This window comes from Rhea pennata, chromosome 9, assembly GCF_028389875.1.
Source record: "Rhea pennata isolate bPtePen1 chromosome 9, bPtePen1.pri, whole genome shotgun sequence".
NCBI classification, from domain to species: Eukaryota; Metazoa; Chordata; class Aves; order Rheiformes; family Rheidae; genus Rhea; species Rhea pennata.
In genome coordinates, this window is record NC_084671.1 from 18357675 (window position 1) to 18378814 (window position 21140).

The 21140-nt window shown below is 47.4% G+C and overlaps 1 protein-coding gene across 1 annotated transcript in view; it reads left to right on the top strand.

The window, feature by feature from the left end:
- Positions 1–422: 422 nt before the first annotated feature.
- Positions 423–21140, top strand: part of PID1 (phosphotyrosine interaction domain containing 1) — an 80544-nt gene continuing 59826 nt past the window's right edge. Inside the window, exon 1 of the mRNA XM_062582570.1 lies at positions 423–511. Coding sequence (XP_062438554.1) covers positions 482–511 — 30 coding nt within the window. The 5' untranslated portion in view covers positions 423–481. The remainder of the gene's footprint in view (positions 512–21140) is intronic.

Genomic DNA, 21140 nt, shown 5'->3' on the forward strand with positions numbered 1-21140 from the left:
CCAGAAGTTGGCTCAGAAAACGGAAAATTGATAGAAAAATGCCTGTATTTTCTAACAAGTACATTCTGGAACACGGTACATCCTGGAAATGCAAATTCACGGTATTTATTTAAGCAAAAGCAGAGGGCTTCTCGCTGGCCGGGCTGTCACGCACCCAGCGGGGAGCGGCCCGGGTGCCCAAGGAAAATCTGCGCTCGGGGGAACCGCAGCGCCGAGCGACGCCGAGTCTGCTGCCCGGCTCCCGGCGGGGGAACGGCCTCCGCGGGGGAGCCGCGCTCCGCGCAACTCCGAGCCCCGTCCGCGGGACGCGTCCCGGCGCGGGGAGGCGCGCGGGCCGCGCGCGGGCGGGGCGGGGCGGGGCGGGGCGGGCCGCGCGTGGGCGGGCGGGGCGGAGCCGCGGGCGGGGGCGGCGCGGCGCAGGGCGCCCGCAAAGAGCCGCGCTCGGCGCCCGCTCGGCAGCGCCGCCGCCGCCGCCGGCACCATGTGGCAGCCGGCCACGGAGAGGCTGCAGGTAGGCGCGGCGCGGCGCGGGGCCCCGCGGGCGGGCGGGCGGGCGGGCGCTGCCTCCGCGGCTTGGCGCGGGGCAGCGGCCGGGGCGCGGCGCTGGCGGCCCGCGGGCGCGGCCGGGCGGCAGCGCTCGCCCCGGGGCCCGGCGGGCGCAGCCCCGCGCAGCCCCGCACACGCGCGGCCCGCGGACGCTCGCGGGCGCCTGACAGCGGGCTGGGGCTGGGGGCGGGCGGGAGGCGCGGCGGGGCGAAACTCGCCTTGCGGTTGCGCTGCGTTGGCTTCGTGCGGTCTCCAGAGCAAGCGTCTAACGCGGAGGGACTGGTCGGTGCTGGAAGGAACTGTGGGTCCTCGCTAGCTGGTGCCAGCGGAGGCTTTTCCTGCTTTTGCAGTCGAAGTTGAGAGTTTGCTTTGACACCAATTGAGCAGAAAATTCAGAGGCTTGATTTGAGCTGATGCAAAAGCCAAGTTTGAGCAGACCTTTGAGCTTTATTCTACAGTAGCCAGCAACAGGAATAATTTGTTTTCTTAAAACGATGTACTTCTAACTGGAGCAAAGCACGTGATCCTCGTGGGTAGGATTGATGTGCCAGGTGTGAGGTTATGGTGGCGACGACGTGAGCGTGCTGTGGTTGGTTTGCTTTCCCGTGTTAGGTGGAAAGTGCCCTGCGCTAAAGCAGGAGGGATCTGCGCTGAGGACCTCACGCTCCTGGGCCCGTTTGGGGAGCCCTGGGGATGTGTCCCCTGCAGGGACAGTGCCCTGCGTGGGGGGCATGTTGTAAGACCAGGGTGGCTGCGGGAGAAGGACCTGAGGTGACGTTGCCTGTAGTGGCTGGGTGCAAAGGAGAAGCTGAGGAAAGGGGAAGAAAAGGGGAAAGTTGAGGCAACTGTGGTGTGACGGTCTGCGTTGTATGGCTTGGCTATGTGCCTATGCCTGGAATTAGGAGATATTTAAAAAATAACAAGATATTAATATCGTGAATATACAATATTGCCCACAAAAGCAAGCAAGGTTTAAAAAAAACCCCAAGTGCTTGCCTTAGGCAGAATAAGGCTGTGAGTGTAAGTTTAACTCCTTGTGCATGTGCATTATGTTGCAGCCCTTAATGATGTTACTGCATCCTGTGTATCTTGGGAGTCCTGCCTTAGGGAGTCCCTGGGAAAGACCATGCTCTGGGGGAGCTGAGGATCTCACCTCCTCAAGTTCACCTCTCGCAGAGCAGCAGAAGCCTGTGGTGAAGGGAGTCGTGGTTCCTGCCCATTGCAGGGGTGCAAGCCATGTAACCTAAATTCCTCAATAGTGGCTGCTAATTTTGTGCAGTGTATTTTTGACTGCCTAGCTGAGACTCTAGACATCCATTGGTAAAAATGCCAAGCATCCATAACTGTGAGTTATGACAACAGGAACTGCAGGGGAAGCACGTAAAGAGCTGTAGGTACTCTGGGGAAAAAAAGCAAGCCAGAAGGATCTGGGGTTGTAGAATGAACGATACTTTTAACATCTCCCAGCTCCTACAATGGGGACAAGGAGAAAGCCTTAGAAAAACCACAGTAAGCCCCAAATAATTCTTCATTCACACAAGGGATTAAATAACAACGTAGCAAAAAGTGGAATGAATGAATGCTAAGAGCACCCCCAAGCAGGAAGGATGCACCACTAACTTGTCTGCTTGCACACTTCACCCATCTGGCACTCTTACCCTGTCCTTTCCACCTTGTCCTCCTTGCCCAAGGTCTGTTGCTTCCTTGGTCACCACCCCACCTCTCACTGTCCTGCCTTGGTCTCCTTGCAGCAGATCCTCATCAGACCTCTGCCTCATTCCTGTGTCCCAGCACTTCCAGGTCTGACCTCTTTCCTCTGAACCCCTTCTCTCTCTCTTTTTTTTTTTTTTTTTCCCTTTCCACTCAACTCTTCAGTGCTGTTTCAGCTGTATGGCACCTCCATCCCTGCTCCCACCTCCATCCAGTTGTGTTCCTCAGCCCTGGCCTGACCCTGGGTGTAGGTTTCCCCTAGCTGCCAACCTACCCCTTTTGCCCCTCTTTGCAGGTGCTTGAACTTTGTTTCCCCATCTCCTCCCGCACGGGTCTGGCTCTGCGGTGAGATGGCTTCCCCCTCCCTCCCTGCCAGCAAAAGCAGAGGAAAGAGTTTTCAGCTGCAGTAGAAACAACGTGGGGAGCAGCCATGCCTGGTGGAGGGGCCACCACTGCCACGGGAACTGCTGTGGGGACCTGCATTTCCAGAGTGCACGTGGGATTTTTATTTTATTTATTTATTTTTGGGGGGCTATTGGCTTTTGGGAGTCTCTTTAGTGAGCATTAGATTGTAGCGGGGAGACTCTGAAGAAGCTGTGGAGGTGACAGAAGCTTGTGGAGTCTCCACTGCCAGCAGGATTTGGGGAGAGTCTAGACAGACCCACGTGGGGAATGGTGTTGGATTGAGTAGATGACTTCTTGGGGTCTCCACTTGCGTCTTCCATGATTACTGTTGTACCAAGTTGCTACCTTAGAATATTAGGGGAAAAATGCAGTGGTCTGTGTAACCTCATCTTCACTAGGCTCTCCTGTAAGCTGGTTAATTATTGCAGAAAGTACAGAGCTGGTACAGCTTGCTTGTGTTTTTGCATGTGAGTTGTATGATGTGGTGTAATTTTGACCCACATGCATCTCGCACTGATTTCCAACTATGGCGAAGTGCAGCATAAAGTAATGAGTAAAATAGCAATGAAAATATTTTCATCCTTCACTGAATATTTCTTTTGGCTTGATGCAGTTAGAAAAAGTATGAACAGACTTTGGAAGCGGTTGCCTGCTTTTATGGGTCAGCCCTGCCCTCGGTGTTGGGGGGAGCTGCGTGTGCACGTGCGTGACTCGACCGGGAGCAAGCGTCGCGGCGGGCGGGCACGTGTCTCGTTGCTGCCAGGGGTGCCGCGGTCACCTCCTGCGCGTGGGTCTCCTTCGTCAGCCTCCACAGGATATAGAGCACGGCAGTGTGGTCCGGGTCTGCGGCAGTTCCCGCAGGAGCTGCTTTTGCTCCCGGTGTGTTTAATGCTGTTAAGTTTCACAGTTTGTGCTGAGATTTTTTGGCTTTGACCAGATGCATACAGCAATTGCAGCAGATGCCCAATAGCGAGGGCAGTAGCAGAGCTAGCATCGACGTGCTAGAAATAAAGCAATGAAGCATCTTTGCCAATTCGGTCACAAAAATGTAGTGTCCTCCTGTTTAAGAAAGAAGCCTCCACTGTCTTATGTATTTGCTGGTGCTGGAAGGTACATTGAATTCAGATCAACTTAAACATCCAGGTTTCTGGAATTTTCCTGAAAATATAATACAGTTAAGACAGCTTTTTCTTCTCCTTTCCTTTCACCTTTTGCTATTCTCTCACCTGTGGCACCATGTCCAATATGTACGTTCTTGCCGAAGTTAGTGGGACAGTTCTGGTAGTGATGCAAGAAACTGCACAGCTGGGGCAGTGAGGCAATACGCCATGGGGTTCACCGACGTCTCTGGTGCGGTATGTAAGAGTATAGTGATTTCGCAGGTGATACAGGCATATTATTCATGCTTACTGTAAAATAACTGATCTTTGCGTCTCTTCTGAAAGCACACTTTTCCCCTCTAATTTCTGTGAGAGCATTCCAGATTTGTGTGCAAGAAAACATCAGTGAAAGTATGGAAAGTGAAGGGACCTTGTTTCTTCTGCCAGAACAGTTACCCGGAGGTGTTTAATATATGTTAGAGTTGTTCTTCCTGCGGAGAACGCCAGGACGGCAGTGTGCTGGCTCACCGCAGCCTCTCGGTGATGCTTTTTATAGTGGGATTTGCAGCAGAATGTACTCATGATTCTGGCTGAAACAATGCTGAGGATGTTCTGCAATCTTTCTTTAAAATTATCTGCAAGTGTGCCCTGTGTGCGGGACGCGAGGGTTACAAGCTCTTGGTGATGCAGCTGCGATTTTGGAGACAGCTGGTGGTATTGTAGCTCCTGTGAAAGGCTCTGAAGTGTTTTTCAGAAGCAGGCAGGGTCTTAGTGCAAGTTTCATTTGCCCATCTATGAGACGGCTGGTACTTGCTTTGAAACCTAAGTTTTCCTAGGAGCTTGATGCCAGGCATTGTTTCTGGATAGTAAGTCCAGGGGGTGCATAGTTTCCAAGCTCACGCTGTCTATAAGCCCGGCTTGTAAGTTTTCCTGCTCCTCTTAAACATGTGCGGGCAGAGGCATCGTGGTGTCCGGTTGTGTTTCCTCCTGCAGTGGGAGCAGGAGAGAGGAGGCAGAGCTGCCTTTGGGATACGACTCCCGCTTTATTTTGTATGGATTAACACTGGTGGGTTCAAATCAAGCGGCAGTCAGGTAACGCGAGCTCCTGTCATAGCAGGGCCTATTTCCATCTCATATCCTTGGCCGCACAGGCTTGGACAAGAGGACATTTTGGGTGCAGACGCCTCGTGTTTGGCAAGCGCTTGTTTGATTGCCATGCTCAGACCAGGCCGGTGGCACCACTGCTTCCAGCTCTGAGCGCTGCTCCATGAGTCCGTGCAATGAGAGCAAAGCAATGAAGCATCATCGCCGGTTTGGTTACAAAAATGCCGTGAATCCCCCCAGAGCATAAATGAATGCAAACGGCCAAGTGCTTCATGGTAGGACCTCAGTAGTTCTTTATCTGCTCATCTGGAAACTTGGTATTTTTACCAAAACCCCATGGGTGTGGGATGTACCTGGGCAGGGTTTTAATAGCAGATGGCTGCTGCGCTCTCTTACGTGTCCACATTTTTCTTTGGTAAAAACTGGTTCCATGTCTTTTTTGAATTTGCCATGCTGTACTGTTGGGGAGAGCTCAGGTAAGCTAGACTGGTGAAAGACTGTGCAGCCTAAGGCAGCCAGCTCGAGGTCCTTATGTACTGGAGCTAGCCTGACTGCTGCAACCTGCAGGCTTAATTTTGCCATCGTATAATTTGTGCTACTCCTGCCAAATTTACGGGAAGCGCACGCATGTGTGTGTAAGAAGGCTCTGCCATCGTCTTTGAGTCACTGATGTAATTTAGCTCCACATCATTAAGATACAGCAATAAAAACACAACGCAGCTATCGATCCGAGTGAGGTAAGTGCGAGAAGCAGCGCTGGGGGTCTTGCTGCCCGCTCTCTGGCCTGTCTGTGAACACTGCCCTCACAGGTTTGATACATGCTTTGTTTTTCTGTGGTTTTTGTACCCTATAACTGTGCATTTTGAATCTACTGAAAATTTTAGATTTGGTTTTGGGGATCGTAGACAGTTGATAAATACCTACAGATTACCTGCACCCGCTACCTTCTGGTGTACACAGAAAACACCTTTTCCTTATCAAGATAATTGAGACCCTTTAGTAAGAAGTTCTGGTCTGTGCAGAGTTAAGCGTGCGTGATGGCTTCGAGGTAGTCGCGGGTACAGAGTGGCATCGCTGTCCCCGGCTCTGTGGCGTGGCTGGATCGGTTTGCGTGGGGTGCAGTTTGGGTGCTGTCGATGCTTCCAGGGTCAGCTTCTCTTCTTGCCGCTGCTTGTGCGGTGATCGGACGCACGTGTGCAGCGTGGTGTCAGTTTAAACAGTGTTTTCCAATTTTTTTAAACCATGCAGAAAAATCCCGCAGATTCTAAGTGTAAAGCATACAAATGGCTGTCTAGACAGAAAGTGCTGCAAGACATGCAGAGTCGGTCTGATACTGCTACTACTGAACTTTGGTTTTATTAAATATTGGAAGGGAAAAGTGAAATGCATTTGAAATTTAAGCTTGAATTATATGAATGCACACATCCAGGAAGTCTTCTAGCATGGTATTTTGGCACTATGTAGCTTCAGAATATCTTTCACAGCATCAAAGTTTTTAGACTAGTGTGCTACTCCGACTTTGCAGCTGTCAGAAATCTTTAAAACAAAGCACCGTGAATTTGAAAAAGCTCATCTGGCACCACTTAGTTTAGGCAGTTCCTTTTATTTATTTATTTATTTTTGCATTATTTATTCTTTGTAGAAAATGAATGGCTCTGGAAAAATGCTAATGTAGGGAAGCTTTCTATGACCAAAAGAAAATCAAAATCAGTGGCTGCCTTGTGGAAAGCCCTCTGGGAAATGTTCTTAAGGGTTCATTTATAGTATACTACGAGTTTCTGTTTATGGAGCTGACAGCCTGTTTGATGACTAAGAAGAATAAAAACCCAGTGATTTCCCTGATGGAAAGCAGTCAAAGCCTAAGGAATTCAGCCTAAATAGTTCAGAATTTTAAGTGCCTGTGTTTTTGTTTTCTTTTTTTTCCCTGTTCCCTGATGACAAACAGTAGGGCAGTCATTAGTATGTCCAGAGCATTGCCATTTCCTTCCAAGAATGATAGTTTTTGCAAGAGACAGCCCTTAACCTGGGCGACGCTGTGGAGCCTGCCAGACCGCGGTGGCATCGCACTGGCGTCTCCTCGCTCGCATCGGTACGTTAGTGGCTTCGTTTGCGATTTGTCTCTCTGGAATCAAGAGGAGAGTCTGGCCCAGAAGTATGCAAATGTGTAACTGAAAAGTCTTTTTAAGCAGTTTTTAATATTTGCTTTTTTTTCTTACGGTGCTTTCATGTAAAATAATTCAACTGATTTGCACTTCAGATAATAGCTGGAAAAGGTTACAGGTGACAGCAGGTTTACTCTTCTTGGAGCTTTCTGAATAAATGCATTGGACCCCCTTGACCGGATTGTAGGTGGTCTTGTTCACAACATAGGGAGAAGACCTGATGTGGCTTTTCATCACTTTTTTATTTCCTACTGAAATACTGAAGCTACTGGTTAACTAGCATAGATCTTGATGCATGGTATCTTTAAAAAAAAAAAAAAAAAAAAAAAAAAAAGTTGCACATTTCTAGTATTTTGTCACCTCTTTATTTTAATGATGGCACTTCCACAAAATTATGTGGAGACTCAGGATGATTTACTTAGTCTTGTTACATTGAATGTTATCTTAGCAGTTCAGTGATGGCTTCTGAAATACTCAGTACATGTTTTCACTGGGGATATTTAAGCAGTAGCTACTTTTCTGATGAACCAATTATCATTGGTAATAATTCCATTTCAGATGTGGAAATTAAAAAACGTTGATACTCTGAACTGTTCCTTGCTGTTGTATCTGTTCCTCCACAGGTTTCCCTCAGTCCAGTTGAGCTTAATTTGAGGAAGCAGGAGATCTGGAATGGATTGGAGACTTTTTTTGGCTATTGCATTCCCCTCTCTCAAGTTAGCAGCTGGCTGTACTTTCGAGGCAATGTTAACAAATATAGTTTTGACCTGAGTCATTAATTTAAGTTGTAATGACCAAGCCACGTTTTGAGCGTATTGCTTTTTACTTTGGGATCCCAGTGCAGTAGCATTGGAGCAGTGAAGCATTCCCCTTCCCAGTGTAGGTCTGCGTCACGTCAGACAATTCTCAAATGTCTCCTCGTGTTAAAATGTTTTCTGCAGACACATAGGATGGGACTTGCCAAGAACACTGAGAACAGATAGAAAGTTAATCAAATGTCTTGAAGTTCAGATTGGTGGCTGTTTTCTTCTCCCCGTTCCCTTGGGTTGCTGACTGCTGGATTTAGGCAGATAGATGTTCCCTATGTTTCATGTTAAATTTTCAGAATGACTCTAGAGTAACTTTTCAGATATTCAGAGCCTCTGCTTGGGACCAAGGGAGAGGAGTTTGGGGTCTGGAAGAGACCGAGGGCACGGGACTCCTGTGGCGGCAGTGACAATGTCGGACAGATCCTCTGAGCCTGCAAGTTTCTAATTTTCCTTTGCTTCTGCAAGGAGAACATCTTCATAGTGTATGTGAGTTTCTGTGCAGCTTTCTTGTAAGCCGGAGACAAGTTTTCCTGCTGTCAGGATTAATATGTGCTTTTTAAGGTGATGATGGTGATGATACTGACCTGAGGCTGCAAATGGTAGTTTTCTCCTTCTCCTTACTGCCCCCTAAGTTCATTCTGGTCAAAATTCAGTTAGTTATTTATAAAAAGTCATCCAGTCCAGATTAATATGCTGAATTTGGTTTCCAATGTTATGTTAAGAAGTCTTGTCCTCAGATTTCTAGCATTTCCTTCTGCTGGGAACAGCAGTACCCTAAGAAGAGTTGTGCCATGGTGAGCTGGTTCTTCTGGCTCTAGCTGGGAGCTGGAGAGTGTAAAAACAAATAGCAAAGTCATTTGGAAAAATCTGAAGTATTTTTTCTGAAGAAAGTTTTAATCTTTCTTTCCCTGATCTGAAACTATTTGTTTAACAGAACGTTTTACCCATCTTTAGCTTTTCCATCTGGAATTTATTATACTTTCCAATTTTTGACCAAAAAAGTACATTTTGGCAATTACGCAAAGCCCACGCTGCTGCTCCCTGAGCGGCCTGGCTGCCAGGGCACAGCGAGCGCCTTTGCACTGGCTTGCCGGACCGTGAGTCTGCTGAGGACGGCAGAGGATTTCTTTCATCTTTCAGAAAATCATCAGCTTCAGGATCGGATCAACAGGAAAAAGCCAATGCAAAGCGCAGGCTGGAGTAAGGGCTTTGGCTGTGTGTTGCTTTGCAGTTAAGGATTTCAAAACGTCTCATGAGCTGAATAAAGTTTTTCATGGGATCATTTGTGGGGGGAAATAGGAAGTATTGCTCCCAGTCACAGAAACAGGCAATTTAACAGATTTCTCATATGTGGCTGTTTCAAGGCAGAGGTGAGCCCAGACTAGAAGCATTTGCTTGTAGAAGATGAAGTGAGATATTTGTGACACTTGGCTTGCTTTCTTACTCCATCGTGTCCACGTTGCTTTCTATGCTGCTGGTTCCAGCGTTGCTGAATGATATTAAATCCATGCGCTTTTTTTATTAAATTAGTGTGGATTTTTTTGCTCCACAGGAATTTTCTGTGTGAAATGCTGGAATATCTACAGACTTGAATCAAGGAATATAGAAGCTTGCGTTTTTTTTTCTTGGTGCTTTTAGGGAGGCATCTGCATAGTACCGGTCTGTGCAGGCTTCGGTTCCCGCAGCTCTGTGCCGCCGTTTGGGCTAGAAGTGGAGGGAAGGGCTCTGAGCCACCCCGCGTTCGCTGGCTGAGCTGTGTCTAGGAGAAGTGGAGGTGTTTTTGCGACCCAGCCTCTCTCAAGCTTTAGTGTAAAAACCACCAGGAAAACTGCCCAAAGTCTAGGACTGGTCAGCATTTCAGTCTTTCTTTGCATCCAGTCTCTCTTCTAGATGGTTTCGCTGTGAACGCTGGGAGGGTTTCCTGCTGCACATTCGCTTTCTGCAGAGCAGTGCATTCAGTTTGGGACTGGTGTGGGCTCCTCTTTGCAGCCACCAAAAAGCATGCATTTGCTGTTCGCCAGCATCAGGTGGATGTGTAGGCAGGACCTGAAGAACACGGTGAATATAGAGAAAGTAAAGTGCCTAATCTCTCTAAAACTAAATGCTCTCTGGGAAAATCACTGGAATAAAGCACCTGGAGATGATGAGAAGAAAAAGTAGGATCATGAATGAAATGAGTAACTTATTTAAAAATCTATTCTGAAGCAAAGAATATCACCAAACTACTTGTTTCATAAATCTCCCCCAGTTCCACAGAAACCAAAGCTGGGCTTCCAGGGGTGAAAAACTTATTGAAGAATCAGAGCCTTGCTTGCAAGCGTTGACCCTATGGAAAGGCCCAGTATAGGTGGGTTTTGCAGGTCTGGCGTCTTGTGCTTCTTTTGGATCACTGAGGGTGCTGCAGTGCTTCCACCGCTCAGTGGGTCAAATGGAAGTAATATACCCAGCTCATATAGTTACTCTGCACTTTTAACTTGTTCCTGATGTTTTCTTTGGAGAACTAAATCAGTCCTTCTGAAGGAAGGTCCTGGCGGTCTTTGCCAAAGCATAAGTGTAGTACCCGACTCCTCTTTGCAGAGAGGGAGCGCTCATGTTAAGTGATTCCAGGTAAGTACTGGAGTACATCATCTAAACCTGCTGACAGCTGCTGATGAATTGATTTGAGCTATAATGTGGTTTGGATTATGGGGGAAGTGGAGCCCTCTCTTTGTTGCCTGTTTCCTGCTGGAACATTAAGCTCAAAATTCTACAGAATAGATATTATTTTATACAAAATTGGACAGTTTACTTTGATAAATGTATGTTAAATCACTCAAAAACACAGATTTAGGAGTGCAGTCTTTTGTCAGTGCACAGGGATATGCCTTTGAATCCATCAGCTTTTATCTTGCCATTTGAGATGGCAGTGCAATGTTTATAAGGAGTGGTGGGAAGCATATTCATGCGAGTGACTGCTTTGTTTTGATATTATGTTTAGAGGGTTTTTTCATTAAACACCAAAGCTTGGTGTTGGAATAGAGAACATTTTCAAAGGGCAATATTTTAAATTTTTCTCTCAAAAGGCGGAGTTATCACAGAATGGTTGAGGTTGGAAGGGACATCTGGAGATCATCTAGTCCAATCCCCCTGCTCAAGCAGACTCACCTAGAGCACATTGCACAGGATCACATCCAGGTGGGTTTTGAATTTCTCCAGAGAAGGAAACTCCACAACCTCTCTGGACATCCAGCATCTCTGGATAAGAGAGATGCTCCAGCCCTGTGATCATCTTTGTAGTCCTCTGCTGGACTCTCTCCAGTAGCTCCATGTCTCTCTTGTACTGGGGAGCCCAGAACTGGACACAGTACTCCAGATTTGGCCTCACCAGGGCTGAGTAGAGGGGCAGGATCACCTCCCTTGACCTGCTGGCAACACTCTTCCTAATGTACCCCAGGATACCATTTGCCTTCTTAGCCAAAGGGTACATTGCTGACTAGTGGTTAACTTGTTTGCCACCAAAACTCCCAGGTCCTTCTCTGCAGAGCTGCTCTCCAGTTCTGGGTCAGCCCCCAGCCTGTACTGGTGCATGAGGTTATTCCTCCATAGGTGCAGGATCCTGCACTTGCCTTTTTTGAACTTCATGAGGTTTCTCTCCACCCAACTCTCCAGCCTGTCCAGGTCTTTCTGAACGGCAGCACAAGCCTCAGGTATATCAGCTGCTCCTTCCAGCTTAGTATCATCAGCAAACTTGCTGAGGAGGCACTCTGTCCCCTCATCCAGGTGATTGGTGAATAAATTGAACAAATTGATATAGAAGAAAATGTTCCATGTTTGGAAAGGTCACAGGAGCTATGATGGGTCCTGCTGTTGCCTCGTACTGCAAGTGAGAGCGTTCTGGTATGCAGTCCTTGTCTTTCCTGTACCTTTGAGGTTGTGTGCAGCTCCCTGCACCTCACCAGACTATTCCATAGTTTCTAGCTTGGTGACTGGATGTGCTTTTCCAAGTAGTTATTGAAGCAGAAAGGACTTAGGGTTTTGTTTTCTTCAATTGTTTTGACAAATGATGGAAATCAGAACATTTCCTTGTAGACGGCCGGTTGGCAGTGCGAAGAGTACGAGGCTAATGCTGCAGGCTGTAGGAAGTAGCTGGATAAGAAATTCTGGGCTTGCTGTAAGGTCTGCAGAAGCAAAGCAGCAGCCTTTCCATTGGTCACAGCGAGCCTTGGATCAGTCACTAAACGAATGAGACAACTGCCTTTCGTAATCAGGGGTGATGAAAAGCCCTGGCGCTTCAGGACACTGAAAAATATTCACTGAAGTCTTAATTAGTCACTGTTTAATTGTTCTCTTTCTGAAGTCATTCTTCCGCATCTTTCGTACGTTCAAAATGCTGACGAGTTTCAGGCTGCGGAACTGGTGGAAGCTAATCTCTCCTAATGAGAGCAGTGTCTGAAGAGACTGCGAGTCGCAAGTGACAGCTGAAAGGAGCTGCAGCAAAATCTGTGCCTGGACAGAGACGTCCCGGTGCCACAGTGTGGGGATTTCAGCCCCAGGTAGGGCAAGCTCACGCTGTTTTTCTGAGCCTGTGGACAGGGCTCCAGCAGAGCGGAGCAGGGTGTCGAATTAAGGAGGGCACACAGCTCTTTAGGTGAAGGCATCTGGGGACGCTTGCCGGAAAGGCTGAATCTCAGCAGGTTTTGGACTAATGTGAAAGGCTTTGTTGTGGGGAAGCTAGGTGTCCCCTCTGGTGAGAGGAGCAGATCATGAGGGCTCTGGAGAGCGGTCACAGCCCAAGAGCCGCCTTTGGGAAACTTTGCATTGAAACACCTCAGGTTAACTTGGTTACGAGAAACACAGAAATATTTAAAGTGACTTTCTGAGGGCAATTTATGTTGTCTTTTAGATTTAGGATTTTTACTACTTTACGTCAGAAGTGATTCTTGGCTGCCTATAGTGTATTAGAAAAACAGGCACGTGCAGTGGGCAGCATTAAACAGGGAAACGTCCGTAGCTTGTTGTGCTGAAGTTTACTCTGCTGATTCTGTAGCAGCCTGACCTTTAGTTTCTGGTGTGGTTTGAGGGTTTTCTCTACGTGTATGTGAAGCTTTCCAAGAAAAACGAAGTGAATGTGGTTTGGCATTTAAATCGCTAATGCTGTATCAAGCTAGAGAATTTCAGAAGCCGTTAATGTCTGCATTGCTGTCATCTTGTTCACTGGAGGATAAACCTTGTCCCCGTCTATCTATATGTAGCTTTTTTTTTTGCTCCAGATTCAGATCTTGATACTGTTGATATAAATCTAAACGTCATTGCTAGTGTCAGTAGAGCCACTTCGGATTTCCTTCGCTCTGAGAAGAAACACGGGTATTGGAGAGCCTCTCACCTTGCGAAGAGCAGCAGGCGCCGGGCCGAGTGGCGGCGGGCAGGACGTGGCGTTGGGGCCCGCCAGCTCGGGGCTCTGGCGAGACGCGGGTCGAGCGCGGCGGCCTCTCGTTGCCCGGGGGGAGCCGCTCACGAAACGCTCGCGGCGAGGGTCTGCCCGGCGGCGGGGGTGGCCCCGGACGGGGAGCGCGCGGAGGGGTCTCGCGGCTCCCCGCAGCGGCGCCGCCGGCGGCCGAAGACCTACGAGGCTGAAACGTGCCCCGAAGAGGAGTTTTCGGAGGCAGTTGAAAACTGCGTTCCTCGCTTGTGGACGCGGTGCGTTCCTGGTGTCTTTTCCGTTCTCCTGCGGAAGAGAAGAGTCTCGCTTAAGCCCTTTAAAGAAGCGAGTAGGTGAAAATGCCAACCCACGTCTCTCTCTCTCTCTCGCTCTCTTTTTTTTTTTTTTAATTGTTTCTTGCCCAGTAGACCATGGTTACAGAAGTAAATTTGGAGAACGGTCCACCTCATGCTGGGGGAAAAATCCCGCTGCTCCCAACATCTTCTCTCTGCTGGTCCACGCATGGGACCATAGGAACGTGGTCTCATGTGTCTCCCTCTTCCCCCTCTTATTACTCTAATAGCTTTTCTGGGACACTTTAAAATCTGGTCTCCTGACTAAGGTTTGCAACTCAATATGCACCTGAATAAAACCAGTCTGAAACACGGGCCTTAGAAGTGGCCTGGTCCCTGCGGCGCCAGCGTGACTTGGCGCACTTTCCGTATGGGTCCTGACGTGACGATGTGACTGAGGTGGTCACTGCCGGTCGCTGCCGTTGACCCCAGGGTGGTGACTGTTGTCAAATACGGTTTCCAGAAAAATTAGTCGTCAGAGCATTGCAGTTAGTAGGTGTCAACAGGCAACAGTATAGTTTTATTCAAGGTAGGAATTATTTTGTTCGGGTTGTCCAGCCGAAGGAGCAGGTAGAGGCTGACTCGGAGGGGCAGCTTGCGCCCACCTGGAGGGGCGGGCAGCCGCGGGCGGTATTGCAGCAGGAGCAACCCGGCGCAGCGCGGCGAGCCCGGGCGCTCCCCTGCGGCTGTGGAGGATGACTCGAAAGCTCGTGTGACTAGCTGGTCCTCTAGGAAGAGGTCAGTGTGGTGCCAGTGCTGGGGTGACATTGCACACGGGATCCCTTGCACTTTGCAGCTGGTGTTACCGCAGTGCCAGAGCCCGGGGCTCCCGGGAGGTGTCGCTTGCTTTGCCCAGGTTGTTCTCGACCTTCGGTTATTGTCGTAGTTGTTGCCCTTTCTAATCCTCACCGCGTGCGTCTGTGCGGCGAGGGGGGACTGGGTGCAGAGACACTGAAGACCCAGGAACTCTCCAGCAGAACTGGGAATTGGCCTCGCAAGTGCAAAGTCGCAGCGATTCGGGCTGTAATCTTGTTCTTTGTAAAATTCCGACGTGTGCAGCTGTTTATACTGCTCCAGCCTTTGAACGAGGCTTTGGAAGAGAGTTTAGAGACCGGCTGCTACCCGAAAGGAGAGATCGAGGCTTGTGTGTTATTTGCTGCCTTCGTTTGCTTACGTACCTCGACAGATCTGATCCGGGAGCTGTGTTGCAACAGCGTGAGTTTGCTCTGTAAACAGTGCGCTGTGATTTCCTATCAGTGTTGATTATTTCACATGTGTTTTCCAGGTCCTTTGTACAAATTCAAGGTTTGCTTTCAAAAACATTTAATTCCCTTCTGCTCTGCACGCCCAGAAATCAAAAGAAAAATTGTTTTTCTAGCTAATGAGTGTATTTTGCAAAGTAATTGTAAGTAACATAAAACAAAAAGAAAGCATGTGGAGTCTGGCCAGCTCTTAGTAATGTTGGAACTGACTAGCTCCATGCAGTGTTACTTCTCTAATACGGTTTCACCAGACTCCCAGGGAACATTGAAGTTATCTACCTGATCTAGCCCGTCTTAATTTTGCGGCATGTGTTTTCTAAGCTGGTGGATGAATATAAAGATTGTATTTACGAATATCTGGCACTTCTCGCCATCCCTCGCCAATACTTGTTGCTGGAGGGATATGTGCTTCTGCTTTGGACATAGCACAGGGTCCCTGGTGGAGGTGGAGGGGGCGCGATTCCTGTGTCCCTCGTGGCCACTTGCCCCCTCCCCTGGCCGCCGGCCCCCGGGCTGCCCTGCGGCCCTGGGCTGCGTTACAGGGCTTGCAGGGGCTCAGCCCTTGCCCGGGGACCTGACGACTTGCAACGCTGGCGGGAGGATTTCAACCGCCTTCAGTTCCCGGAGTGGGTGTTTTGTTTAATATGTAATTTCCAAAACCATGTGGTTACTACTGTAAACATTTATTCCTAGTGTTTATCTGCAGATACGTGTTAGTATTAATGCTAAATTGATCATTTGTACTCAGTCCAAAAATCACCGTGTCTAAAGCTGATTTCTTTTGTTTTTTTAATTGGCAATGGTGCATGTACAAATATGGGATTTGGATGACCAGAACCTCCAGGATCTCATCATCTTACCTGGAAAATGTCAGCCTTTTACACTAATAAATAATGTAGTCACTGGGGAGAAATGGAATTGACTGTAACAGCCATCCTTCGGTTTTAGACGATAATGATAAGCTATAGCCCGCAGTTCTTAAGAATTAATAGCTCTGGGCTTATGCCATTATTTTCACGTATTAGAGCATCTCAATAGAACTAAATTTGGTAACATTTTATTATGTAATATTTTTGCATAGAAAAGACTGGAAGATGTACAGAGTACATCCCGCGTCTTCTAACGTTGCTCTTCAGCTTTTTACAGTCTGCAGGTACGAGTTGCCAGTGCTCTGCCTCTTTGTTTTTAAATAAAAACTGTTTTGTCTTCCGCTGACCAGCAAGGTAGGCTTTTCTTCACTCACCAGAGGAAATAAGTCATTTAGAGGTGGGGATTAGCTGTATATCAAACTACTGCAGGAAACAAGTAATTAATTCTTGTCAAGATGCACACTGTGCTCTGTGTGGGGATTTTACGGAGTCTTCTGGAAAAGAAAATGTTTTTCTGTCTGAAAAGCATTTCCTACCAAGTGACTAGCTGTAAAGGAAACAGCTTAGAAATGTTTTCTGGCTGAAGGGAAGGGTCGGTACATACTTTTACTATGTCATTGCGGTTAACATCACTATAAATTTTTCTAGCACTTCCTATTTTTTCCACTATATACCTAGTGTTAATAAACATAGGTATAGCAATAACAGCCCGTCTGAGCCAACCTGTTTGATCTTTTCTTTTCTTCTGGTAACACTGATGCCAAGATTTTGCAAAGGATAATCCAAAGATTCAGTTTTGGCTCTGCTTATATTTGAAATCACTGTTAAAACATTGACTTCTTTGCTGCTGGATCGTGGGCCTGAGTTTGATTTTGGAGAAGGAAATAGCTCAGTGGACAAAATATAGCATTAGTGGAAATAAAACTCTGCAGATGAGGTCAGCGTGTCTGCTAGCGTGCTGCGTGCGGGTCGCTTGCGACGTGCTGGTTCCCGACCATAAGAAACCCAAACTGTAGCTCAAAGCAAGATGTTTTTCTAAATGTAGCTAGCAAACTTGCTAAACCTTAAATCAGGTTAGAAAGCATCTCTTAGGAATACCAGGATATGTAGCTGTCTGATGCACAATTTAGAAGTTTTTTTTTCTTTTTATTTATGTATTTTTTTTTATACCATCACCAGTGTGTTTTTCTCGAGCGAATCCTGCCGTCCGCGCTGAGCGCAGGACAGACCGCCGCGGGCAGGTTGGGCAGGGATGGGACGGGGCCGCTCCAGGACGCCTCTGGCCGCCGGCGCTCCTGCTCTTGCCGTGGGGCTCCTGGCACCCTGCGAGTGAGCGCCGGGGTGGGCGCGGGCGCCGTGTCCCAGCGGTGGTCGGCGAGGCGCTGCCTGCGTGTGCAGCAGCGGAGTAGTCTGGTTATACCCTTGCAGTTTTACCCAGGGTGGCCCAAGGGCTTTGGGCACATTGCTGGGAGAAAGGAGGCGATTCCTAAATTTATCGTTGTCCCTTGGAGTCTTTGAGCCCTGCCTAGTGGCCCGTTACCACGCGGGGAGCCCGGGGGTGAAGGCCGGACCTGCTAAGGACGCTGACCTCCGCGATGCCAAGGAGTCAGGCGAGACGGTTCCAGTAGTTCTTTGGTAGCTGCGTCCTTTGCAAAGATAGGTTGGAAATATAAATATTTTTAGATGGCAAGCTCTCACATAACCGGAACTCCAAAAAGCTGGAAAGGGAAAAGCCGTGTCAGTCAAAATAATAAAAAGAGAGGATGTGCCCCTAATAAATGCTTTAACTTAATTATAAATACGTGCTCACTTTTACAGAAACGGCAAAGGTCTCATCTGTGCAAAGTTTTAGCCACATGCTCGCTCTTACAGACTGTGAGCAGTCACCAGCGCCAACAGGCTGCTTCCCTGGGCGCTGAGTGACGGCCTAATTTCTTGCAGGACTGAGACCGAAGATATAGCAGCATTTCGTTTTTGCTAAATACTAAATGTTATGGTGCACATGCATCTTTTCCCGAATTGAAAACATCTTTCATTTATTGGGTCAGGCTGGCAGGCAGCATAGAAAACACTGTATAGTGTTTATCAGCCCGCTGAGAAATGCAGGTCTTGATCTGCCAAGAGCGTCAGCAAGAAGTTTAACCATCTCCTGCTCTTTCAATGCTTTGAACGTGGCCAGTGCAGGGGCCCTGGAAGCACAGGGAGCAGATTAAGGGAAGCGATAAGGATTTAAATCTCTCATTTCCCCTGCGGTGCCAGTGGGGGGCCGGTGGTGAGAGCCATGTAGCCGGATGAGGTCCGTAACCTCGCTCGTCCCTGAGCGGCCGCGGGTGACAGTCCCCCTGTCCCAAGAGGCTTTACCTGCTGACCCTTTTAGGAGAAAACCTGGCTTAAACTGCTGCTGGGCACTGCCGCTAGTGCGGAGTAAATTCGTGGAGAATAGGTAACCTGTCCTTGACATGTTAATTAATGTTCTGTTTGTTTTAATTGATCTAATTCAAGCTTTGATGTGTGTGTAAAAATGTGCATTAATCATTACAGGGCTTGGCTGAAAACCTCTGATACAGAACTGTAAATCTGTGCAAAGCAGTGAATGCTGAAGGGGTTTAGAGGAATCTTTTCAAATGAATTTTCTACTCTTGTGTGAAGAAACGGGAATGTGTAAAAGGTTTTCCTTGTAGCTGAGAAAATTAAGAGCGTCTGTAATGCTTTGTGAGGCTATCAGTGTTTATTAGTTATTAGGAGTCCTTGCAAGAAAATTTCTTGCATAAATTGTGACTAACTGAACACAAGGTTTATTACTATATGAACTTGATAATTAGTTTGTAATTTGTGCACAAGCATTTCATACTGGCAGTTTTCTCGCAGAGAATAATTTGCCTTTTATTTGTTGAGGATGTTTTTTTGTGAGAACAGAACTCCCATTCATGATGGGCACAGCAAATGTAGTAAAACATTATCATAGCTGGGATTTGTTGTATACTATGGATTTATGTCAAGAATGTTAATGATTTGTTTATGAATAAGTGAGCTGTAGTATTGTGAAACGGTATCTGGCAGGGCTGCTGAATGGACATTTTGAAAGAAGAGGATTCTTGGACTGAGTAAGCTGTAGATATTTGTATGTCTCAGATCTGTCGTAAGTAGGCTTATGGATTTTAAACAGAAGTGTTTATTTAATGCATTATCATCTTTTATAGTACTTGTGGCGTATGTACAGGCCACTCGATAACATGCAAAGAGGTTGTTAAGTATTTTTTAAGGGCAGTTAATCCCCTTCTAGTGGGCTTTATTTTAAAAATGAGCCTTTCTTCCTGTAAAGAATGTGAAGCCTTAGAAAGAGCAAGGTGATGTGTGCAGAGTGAGTACAGATCAGGAGCGTGCTCTGGGTAGACAGCGTCTTGCTTTGATACAGCATCTAGTTTAGCTGGGATGTCAAGTCAAAGTCTCCTTGAACAGGCCAACCAACAGGTGGAAACCATCAGCATAAGGTGAGACAACCATCCCTCTGTCCCCAACGGGCTGAGCTCTCCCTGCATTTTGGACTTGGGTCCTTATTTTTAATAAAACTAGCTGTTTGCATGTTCTTTGCCCACATGCAATGTAAATAGTGCAATCACAAAGCGGCCTCTCAGGCCATCCTCTCTCCCATGAGTTTTATAGCTGGTAAAATGGGTGTAAAGACTTCTCCCCAAGAGAGAGATGCCACCTGTGTGTGTGTGTGTGGGGGGATTTCTACGTTTCCTCTGTCCAGCTGAACTGCTCGGGAAGCTGCAGGTTCCAGAAGCCTTGTTCATTGCTGTAGCAGGAGGCCCTGCAGGGTGCCCTGATACCCCGGGGCAGCTGAGCCCCAACTAGGAGTTTCAGCACAAATTCCGGGAGCGCCGGAGACGGTCGGTGTTGCGGTGCTGTATGGAGCGTGACAGAACTGCCCGATAAATTATGGCAGTTCCTGAAGCTGTGTCTTGTAATTTTTAATGAGCTGGGCTATTGGCTCTGCATCAGTGAATGGCTTAAAAAGAAGCAAGAATTGCTTTAACATTAAAACTGTGCCTGGAGGACTTCTGAGAAACTGCTTATGATTATTAGGTGAATATAATATGGGAAGACAACTTAGCCTCTTTGCGGGGCTTTTTTTTTTTTTTTTCTTCTCCATAGCAAATGTGGTTTTGAGATTTGAAATGTGTTTGATGGCAAGTAATATTCTTGCAGGAACGTCTTGGAAAGCCATGTAGTACTCTCTTCCTTTGAACATGGATAGGAAAGAGAAGTAACGTACAGTTTATTAAGGTGCAGTTTCTATAGAAGAACTGGATTTCTGCTAAATTCAGTTTGATTGTGTGCCAAACAGAGAAGAGGCTGAAGCCAGAGTATTTTGTGCACTGAACTGGGGAAGAACCTCTTCCAAACTGAAAGGGCTGGGGAAAAATGAGCCTGGTATTGCTTGTCCCTCCTGTTCCACATACATGTGTAACAACCTACAGAAATAAGAAAAGAGCCCCCTGTGACCAGTTGATGATGGTGAAGTAGCTGTGGTGGGTTATATCTAACCTAGCACAGGGCAGCAACCCCTGGGAGTCTTTCATCCAGGCCAGGGCACTGGGGTGCCGATGACGGGAGTTGCTGTAGCTCCAGATGTGTTCTTTCTTCAGTGGTGCATTTGTTGCTTACACAGTTTTCAGAGTTTTCCCCTGTTTCTTTCTCAGCGTTGTCTGGTCTGAGGTGGTAATTCAGCAAATAAATAACTCAGAAAGCCCATTTTGCTTCCATTCTCCAGTACAGCAATGCGCATTCAGGAAGGAAAGCAAGGAGGGAAAGCGTAGTGAAGCTGATGAATTGATTTGTTCTCTATATAGATGCTAGCACTCTTTCCCCATTCAGGCACATTGTGCACCATTAAATGCTTTTAAATATTGGCAGGTTGATGGTAAACTGCATTTGTGGTTTCCCTGCTGCATAAGCATAAAAGGAAATTCCAATCTGCTTCGGGAGCAGCTTTGCAGTGTCCGGCTGGGAACATCAGCGACAGTCACAAGAGTCTGTTAATTTTTAAGTACAGTGGAGAAGAACCATGAAAGTGGAAATGCTGATGTTGTAGGACAGGAGTTGAACTAATCACTTTTAGGGAGGTGCTACAGGGGAAATAGATTATAACCGCAGCCCTGTTTAATGTGTTGGAGAAGCTGGTTCACTCCTTGTCTGTATGCTAGCGATGAAACACTGCATGCAATACCATAGCTTATAAATAATTTCTGACCTCTATTTCTACAAATCTGTTCCTTGTAAAACTCAGTGTTTAAGCAGATCCACTCATTACTGGTTTTTTTCTCTCTCTTTTTTTCTTTCTCATCATGTCAAAGTCAAAAACCATTGCCATCTTTTGTGGATAACTGCATATGCTTTTCTGCTCTTGAGCAACAGC